The sequence below is a fragment of the Oncorhynchus keta genome, chromosome 28, assembly GCF_023373465.1.
Source record: "Oncorhynchus keta strain PuntledgeMale-10-30-2019 chromosome 28, Oket_V2, whole genome shotgun sequence".
NCBI classification, from domain to species: Eukaryota; Metazoa; Chordata; class Actinopteri; order Salmoniformes; family Salmonidae; genus Oncorhynchus; species Oncorhynchus keta.
The window spans coordinates 33,958,188-33,967,630 of NC_068448.1; the positions used below are offsets into that span (position 1 = coordinate 33,958,188).

The 9,443-nt window shown below is 43.4% G+C and overlaps 1 protein-coding gene across 1 annotated transcript in view; it reads left to right on the forward strand.

Annotated features, from left to right (window-relative positions):
• LOC118361079 (forkhead box protein J3-like) overlaps window positions 1–5,074 on the forward strand; it is a 94,816-nt gene extending 89,742 nt beyond the window's left edge. Inside the window, exon 13 of the mRNA XM_035740827.2 lies at window positions 280–5,074. Coding sequence (XP_035596720.1) covers window positions 280–392 — 113 coding nt within the window. The 3' untranslated portion in view covers window positions 393–5,074. The remainder of the gene's footprint in view (window positions 1–279) is intronic.
• The last annotated feature ends 4,369 nt before the right edge of the window (window positions 5,075–9,443 follow it).

Sequence of the window (9,443 nt, forward strand, 5' to 3'; positions counted from 1 at the left end):
GTGTGTGTGTGTGTGTGTGTGTGTGTGTGTGTGTGTGTGTGTGTGTGTGTGTGTGTGTGTGTGTGTGTGTGTGTGTGTGTGTGTGTACATTATTCTTAGTAATGTCATATAATATTGTAATGTAATAATGGTGCATTTGTATAATGCACAATGTTTTGTTTGATGTCATTTTGGACCCCAGGAAGAGTCTTGGTAATAGCTAATGGGGATCCTGCTAAAATAATAGTACTGTTTATATGTCTGCGTACAGCTGCCTTACACTTTTACCTCCATCTTCAGGGCACCATGGCCAGATGAACCAGCAGCACATGATGCCGCCTGGGCACTACCAGATGAGGAGGCTGCCTACCGAAGACATCCAGGATGACTTTGACTGGGACTCCATCGTTTAGAACTGCCCCAAGGAGAGGAAGAAAGAAGGATAGGGAAAGAGGATCAGAAGAGTGGAAGAGGATTGGGACCGGCCACATGCCCTTTGGAGAAAGAGAGACATTACAGAAGAGGAGTGTCAATCACCTGATTTTGGTCTTTTTATACAAGAGTGTAGAGTGACTTTGAAGACAATCAAATGTAGAGGGAGACTAGTCTACGTTTACCACTGGACAAGTTATGGTCATTTTGTCGGGGAAAAAATGACATTTGGAACGGTCTCGTCTCAATGTTCCAAGTGCCAACAGGTTTAGAAGTTGCCATAAATTGTGACAAGCAATGGTGAAGTTTTTGGTTTAATGCTTCGATTCTCGTTTCTTTCCACTGAAGACTCAAAGTGGAAAGTAGCGTTTTGTGTTTTCCGACAGCTTTTTTTCAAGACACGTCCACCTGCCACTGAACTGAAAGGACTGGGCGTGGATGAAAAAGATAGTGCCATTATACGTCGGAACAAACAACCGGCGTCATGCCAATTAGTCCACAAAGTATTGTGACTTTTCCTCCCCGTAGCACCACTCCCCTATCTGGCAGAAGTGATAAGAAATCCACAGAATTATATTTGCGCCACTTCCAAGAAATACAGGTAGTTAGGAATGTGACAATAGGGGTAGACTAGATAAGAATGCTCACGCTAATAAGGGAATGACATTGGGGTGCGGTGGCCTATCTCTTTGACTGACTCAGATGCCATCTTGTTGGTGTAGGTTTATATTGCAGAGAGAAGTGACCGTATGTTGACAGAGGAGAAATCACATTGTACCACACCTGGGTTCAAATGCTATTTGAAATCTTTCCCGCCTTGAGTGCGAGATTAATGGGGTTTGCACTTTTGAGATGTTTCTATTGGTTAAAAAAGTCTTAATCAAGCACAGCTGAATTTTTTTTAAATTCAAAATTCCCAAAAAATATTTTGTACTTTTTACCCCTTTTTTTCCCCAATTTCGTGATATCCAATTGGTAGTTAGTCTTGTCCCATCGCTGCAACTCCCGTACGGACTCGGGAGAGGCGAAGTTTGAGAGCCATGCGTCCTCCGAAACATGACCATGCCAAGCCGCACTGCTTCTTGACACACTGCTCGCTTAACCCGGAAGCCAGCCACACCAATGTGTCGGAGGAAACCTCATACAACTGACAACCAAAGTCAGCGTGCATGTGCCCGGCCCGCCACAAGGAGTCGCAAGAGTGCGATGGGACAAGAACATCCCGGGCCAGCCAAGCCCTCCCCTAACCCGGACAACACTGGGCCAGTTGTGCGCCGCCTCATGGGTCTCCCAGTCGCGGACGGCTGCGACACAGCCTGGGATCGAATCCGGGTCTTTAGTGTAGCCACTCGGGAGACCTTTGAAATTATTTCTCATAGTATTTGCATTGCACACTTAAATTTCTATTTGAAATCTATGTAACTTGCTTTAACATTCAATGGTTTGATGAGAACAAAAATCTTCCAGTGTAACAAGTTTTGTGTTTAGTACTTCGCCACTTTCTTAACTCTGTGATCATGAAAAAATGGTGGTGCTGGCCAATGTTATGTATGTATTTCCTGTTAATCCCTATCTGGTATTGTTGTGGTGTCTACAGTTCTTTTGTTCTCGCTATCTCTGTGTTTTTTTCTGAGTGTGTGTGTGCGTGTGCGTGCGTGTCTGTGCGTGTGTGAGTGCATGCGCCTATGTGTGATAGCGCACGTGTGTGTTAGCGTTCATCAGGACTGTCCTGTTAGAAAGTCCATGGTACCAAGTCCTCAGGGTCCCTGTTTCTTCTTTTTTTAATTTCCGAATAACCCCTATTTCCTTTTGTACGTTACTGGAAGGTCAAATGGGTTTGTGTCTCATTTACTGTACCTGTTGGCGGGTGTTTCGACCACTGTGGTCGAAATATGCGCCTAATGTACCACATTATAATCTACAAGGCCTTCAGAAAGTGTTCACCCATTGACGTATTCCACATTTTGTGTTACAGCCTGAATTCAAAATGAAGTCTATAGATTTTTGTCTCACCCATTCTACACACAATACCCGACAATGACAGAGTGAACACATGTTTTTAGAACTGTTTGCAAATGTATTGAAAATGAAATACAGAAATATCTCATTTACATTAGTATTCACACCCCTGAGTCAATACTTTGTAGACTCACATTTGGCAGCAATTGTGAGTCTTTCTGGGTAAGTCTCTAAGAGCTTTCCACACCTGGATTGTGCAACATTTGCCCACTATCATTGTTACTGCCATAGATTTTCAAAACTATAACTCTGCCAAATTCACTGTCTTCTTGGTAAGCAACTCCAGTGTAGATTTCACCTTGTGTTTTAGGTTATTATCCTCCTGAAAGGTGAATTAATCTCCCAGTGTCTGGTGGAAAGCAGACTGAACCAGATATTCCTGTGCTTAGCTCCATTCTGTTTCTTATTTTTAAACTGGCAAAACTCCCCAGTCCTTAACAATTACAAGCATACCCACAACATGATGCAGCCACCACTATGCTTGAAAATATGGAGAGTGGTACTCAGTAATGTGTTGTATTGGATTTGCCCCAAATATAGTACTTTGTTTTCAGGACAAAAACTGAATTGCTTTGCCACATTTTTTTTGCAGTATTACTTTAGTGCCTTGTTGCAAATGGGATGCATGTTTTGGAATATTTTTGTCTGTACAGGCTTCCTTCTCTTCACTTAGATTATTATTGTGTAGTAAGCACAATGTAATTGATCCAGCCTCCGTTTTCTATTATCACAGCCATTAAACTCTGTAATGGTTTTAAAGTCACCATTGGCCTCATGGTGAAATCCCTGAGCGGTTTCCTTCCTCTCCAGCAACTGAGTTAGGAAGGACGCCTGTATTTTTGTAGTGACTGGGTGTATTGATGCACCATCCAAAGTATAATTAAAAACTTCACCGTGCTCAAAGGGATATTCATTGTCTGCTTTCAGAAAAATGTCCCATCTACCAATAGGTGTCCTCTGTGATGAATTGGGAAAACCTCCCTGGGCCTTGTTTGAGATTCACTGCTTAACTAAGGGACCTTACAGATGTGTGGGTATAGGGATGTGGTAGTCATTCAAAAATCATGTCAAACACTATTATTGCACACAATGTGTCCATGCAACTTATTATATGACTTAAGCACATTTTTACTCCTGAACTTATTTAGCCTTGTCATAACAATGGGGTTGAATACATATTGACTCAAGACATTTCAGCTTTTGAAAACCTAATTGCACTTTGGTATCGTGTGTAGGCCAGTAACACAAAAATCTCAATTAAATTCATTTTAAATTCAGGCTGTATCACAACAGAATGTGGGAATTGTCAAGGGGTGTGAATACTTTCTGAAGGTACTGTAAATTTAAGTGAAATGCTGTGGATTTAGGACTTAAGAAGTCTCTTGTACCAGGTGAATTTGGCTGGTGAACAAGAATACTACAGCTTGACTTCAGTTTCAGATTCATTTGGCCTGTCTCTTGCAAAAAGAAAGTGGCCTGTTATCCTGTTCACTAAATGACCACTGGGCTAGAGTCAGTTACAGATTGGCTACATTCCGATTCTCTACCCTTCTACCGACGTGTGCAATCGTGCACTCGCCCCTAATAGCTTGAAAAGGAATCAACTGGTGTGAGGAATATGGTGTAAACTCTTCCAGCCATGCTTGCACCAATCCAAGGCTGTTAATCGAGGAGTGATTGAGTGAATATTGCTGGAGAAGGGTACCCACTGGGAACACGCTGGTTGACTCAATGTTGTTTCTACATGATTTCGATGAAATTAGGTTTGAACCATCGTGGAAGACGTTGAATTGACATCTGTATTCAGTGGGATAGAGAATCGTAATGCAGCCATTGACTCTTAAAACACTCTTGACCCCTCAAAACACAGGTGAAATCCAGTCATGGGCATTGGATGGGGACACACAATGATTCCAAGGTGCCTCGTCATAGGGTGGGAGAGGGTAAGCAGTTTTTGCACATTGCTGGACAATGTGGTATGGTAGCATCAATCAAATGGTTGGACTGCTAGGTCTAACCTCCCCCTTAATTGAATCATAAAAAGAGCTCAGTGAGGGAAAGAGAGAATGGTAGATAAATGCAGGATAAATAAGGAATGAACAGACAAACTTATCAAATGAACTGCGTTACTTACATTTGTCATTGTGTCCGAGTCTGTTTTTTCCTCTCGCTATCCCGTTAGTATACCTACAATTACAGAATTGAAATCGTATCCATTCAACAATGTAAATCAGTATTTAACGAATATATACTGTGATGATGATGATGATTTTGAAACGGGACCCTAAAGTGCTCTTGTGTCTTTGAATACACTCACTCAGTTGAGTCGCAAGGTTTCAGACAGCATTTCATTGAAGAAGAATGATTAGCATATACAGTATATTGTATGTCTGTGTTATTGTGCTTACTGTAAATACTGTATGTCATTTCAATCATCCCTTTACCCTTCAGCAATGGGACTCATGAATGAGAGAAAATGGAGAGAGGGAAAGTATTTCAGTATTCCTCCAAGAGAAACACAGTATGTATATACCTATATACTGTAAATATCATATGTGATCAAATGCATTGGCTTTTTGTGTGACGCTTCCGTGTACTGCAGTCCGATATAATTGTTTCAATGTTTATTAAAATGTCAAGTGAACCTTTTTTTTTTCTTCATTTACTTCCATGTTGTTCTTTGTAGAAAGTGATACAAATGTGCTACACAAGATACTTGGGTGCTACAGTTACATAAATTCATGTTTCCCCTTGTATTTTCTTCCTGCTCCTCCTGCCCTTTCCCTCTTGAGCTGACAAAATGTTGACAACTGGGTCGTTCCATCAATTCGGTGCCTTTTGGGAAGTGTAACTTGGTACATTTTTAACATTGTCATGAATAGCATGTTCAACTTCATAAAAACATGTTTTCCTAGCTCAAGAGGTTACATAAAAATTAAAAAATACTATAGTAAGTGCCTAATAAGTATCAAATAAAGTAACAGGGTTGATGATTTAATCTTAAATCAGATATGAATCCCCTTGTGACAGGGGAATAGAGCTTGTTGTGTGGAACAGAGGGTGGCAATTGAATGCACGTTTCACAAGAACCACAAAACACCAGATAATTGCCCAAAATAATAAATCCAGCTCACCTGCTTTTACACTGATTTGAATATTTTAAAACAAATACTTTAACCATTTTAAAACAAGAGTTTAGTTCACGTAACAGGTTTGACCTTCAAATGAGGGACAGACGGACGAATCACTAATCACATGAAATAAATAATATTCTTCAGAAATTACTTTTGTCAAAGTAACAAAATAACTAAGGGCTTTACAATGACGGTGAAACTTGGATGCGTTTTTGGATGAAGTGGGTTGAAATCTTCCGAGAAGTGACACGGTTGACAGAGGGACATGTCAAAATGGTGAATTTTGGCAGTTTAGCAAGCCTTTATTCATGTAAAAAAAATCTGATTTATTGAATTATCCATGTGGTTTATATTAAAATACACTTAATTTAATATAACAGGCTTTTAAAGTGCAATATTGGTGCACAATGTCTACTTAAAACATCAAAGGGACACATCAGAGGGAACGACCTAAATATTATCTTTACACGTCATGCTTATTTTTGTCCAACAGATGTCGCTAGTGTGCAAAGCTCGAGTTTGTTGCGCTCTACTGTATTCAAAATAAACTCTTTGGACCACCTTGCTCGAACGTGTTAAAGTCACACTGTTCTACCTGAATTTACTGTTCTTTTTTCATTGTCAAAACGTGTTCAAACCAAGTGGAGGCAACTCTCTGTCAGCAAAGCATGTATGTTATCCTAAACCATTTCGTCAAACCACAAGAGAAATGTATTAAAATAACATTGTAATGCATATAGACTTCATAGAAGTAATGGGCACTCATTTTAAGCAAATGAATGGGGAAAACTCGCCATTTAGCTGAATCTAACATCACAATCGGATGATGGAGCGTGATGACATCTTTCTCCGTGTCATTTTGATCCAATTGAGTGAATGAGAATTCAAACAGCAGAAAAACGTTGTTTAAAATGTATTTCTCCGCTCAGTGTAAATGTTTTGTGTTTAAATTATAAGTATCCACATTAAGTCCTGCACATGCAGCAGCTACTCTTCCTGGGGTCCACATAAAATGTACAACCAATGATCAAGTACAAAACAGTTCTTGACAAGAACAACATATTATATTTATAATTAGAGTTATATATTGGAAAGATACCCAGAGACAAGAAAAACACTTTTTACCCACTATTCTTATGTACAGTACCGTTGTGAAAGAATATTTGTTTTTTTTTAAGCTAAACTTGCTTTTTCCCTGAGTAACCTCTGGTGGCAGAGAATTCCATTATGACATGGCCCTATACATAACTGAGCGATGCATTGAATCTGCTTTTGGTTTGTGTATCGTGAAGAAATCCATATTGGTGTGTCTGGTGGGGTATGTATGTACAGTACCAGTCAAACATTTGGACACACCTACTCATTCCAGGGCTTTTCTTTATTTGTACTATTTTCTACATTGTTCCTAGCCGAAAGTTGGCGAATCCCAGGAAACGTTGCAGCTATTCTCTGGAGCTAGGCTTGGACCAATCCACCACCGCTCTCACCTTCCCGGCATCAGATGGTACACTCCCTGCAGCAATGATGTAACTGAGAAAGGGGATGATGGAGCGATGGAATTCGCACTTCTCTGCTTTTACAAAAAGCTGGTTCTCCAGGAGGTATTGGAGAATCTGTCAGATGTGGAGCACATGTTCTTGGGTGGCGCGGGAGAAGATGTCATTCAGGTAGATGAAGACGAAACCGGTTCAACATGTCATGGAGAACATCATTAACCAGAGCCTGGAACACAGCAGGGGCGTTGGTAAGGCCAAATGGCATGATCAGATACTCATAGTGATCGTTGGCCATATTGAAGGCAGTCTTCCACTCGTCCCCTTCCCGTATCCGCACCAGATGATAGCTTGGAGAACACGGTGGCCCCCTGGAGCAAAGGCTGAGGAGATGAGAGGTAGCGGTTCTTCACCGTGATATCGTTCAGACCCAGGTAGTCGATGCACGGGCGCAGGATTTTGTCCTTCTCAACAAAGAAGAATCCTGCGCCGGCAGGGGAGACAGAAGGATGGATGGATGAACCCAGCAGCTAGAGAGTCCTCAATGTAGGTCTCATAGCCTTGGTCTCCGGACCCGACAGAGTACAGTCGTCCCCGGGGCGGAGTGGTGCCAGGGAGGTCAATCCCGCAGTCATATGGTCGGGGCGGCGGCAGCAAAAAGTGGCCCGGGCCATAATGAACACCTCCCGGAGGTCCTGGTACTCCGCAGGAATGGCGGAGAGGTCCGGGGCAACTTCCGAGCACCCAGGAAGACGCCCCAGAGCAGGCTGCGCTGACTTCAGGCATTGGGTGGAACAAGCTCCAGCCCATGATTTGCACCGGCAGAACAGTCAATGAGGGGATTTTCCTGGCTAATAGCAAAACCATGGGAACCTGAGGAGACTTAATGAGCAGGAACTGGATCGTCTCGCTGTGTTTCCTTGACACACGTAGGTTGATAGGGCTGGTATTGTGGGTGTCCCTTCCTAAAGAGTGACCGTCCAGTGCTCTAACGACCATGGGAATGGAGAGGGACTGAGTGGGGATATCCAGCTCAGAAGCCAGAGTAACATCCATGAAGCTCTCATCGGCCCCAGAATCAATGAGTACCCGGAGAGATTTTGACTGGTTCTCCCACAGCAACATGGCATGAAAAGGGATGCGAGTAATGGGAGAGGAAAGGTTATCCGTATGGCCCACCAAAGTACTCACTCCTACCGGTGAGCCTGGTCTTTTAGTGGACAGGTGGAGAAGAAATTGCCAGTTGTCCCGCACTACAGGCAGCTCTTAGTAAGAATGCCTGTATAGCCGTTCAGCTGGAGACAGCCTAGCTCTGCCTCGTTGCTTGGGAATAGGTGAATCGGCAGTCTTCGGAGGCTCTCAGGGAAACTCCGGTAACCTCGGGTTCTCTCGGCAACGGAGCCATTGGGGACTTCCGGGATACCTCGGAGGCGAGGTGGAATCTCCTCTCCTTCCTTCGATCTGAATGGTCAAAGCGATGAGTGAGTCAAGATCCGTTAGTAGTTTCCGGGCTGCGAGCTCGTCCTTTACTTCCTCTGATACTCCATGTAGGAACATGTCGAACAGCACTTCCAGGTTCAATGAACTCTCAGTTGCCAACGTGGGGGAATCCACCGCGTAGTCTACCACATTACCAGAGTCTTGACGTAGCAGGAGCAGATTGCGAGCAGCCTCTCTCCTGGACAACGGAGAATCAAACACCTTCCGAACCTCCCCCGCGAACTCCTCCAGCGTGAAGCAGATGGCGGATTGTTGTGGCCCAGGCGAGTGCACTGCCCGACATCAGCGTTATGATGTACACTATCAGCGTTATGATGTACACCTACCACCATGGTGGTAGGCTGCCTAACGGATACCCCACAGAATTGCTCCAGCAATGTGTTAAATGCTCAGTGATGGTGTTCGGCCAAGTTCTGGAACCCTTCCATGAGCCCACGAAGCAACTCCTTGGGCCTTCCAATGAGGGCGTGGCGGCACTGGTCCATGTCTGCTGGATCAGTTTAAGGCCAGTTCGTACTATCAGGTTTCAGGTATGACCCAGATGCAGACCATGTCGAATAAACAAACGTTTCTAGTACAGGGACAGGCAAACGACAGGTCAAAGGCAGGTAGAGGTTAGTAATCCAGAGAGGGTGCAAAAGGTCCAGAACGGCAGGCAGTCTTAGGATTAGGGCAGGCAGGGGTCAATTGTCCAGTGAGGTGGGGCAAGGTATAGAACGGCAGTCAGGGTCAGGGCAGGCAGAACGGTCTAAACCAGGAAGGACTAGAAAACAGGATCAAGGAGAGACAGGAGCAGGGGAACAAACGCTGGTAGGTTTCACAAAACAAAACAAACTGGCAAACAGAGAATACAGGTTTAAAAAAACACAGGGGATAATGGGGAAGA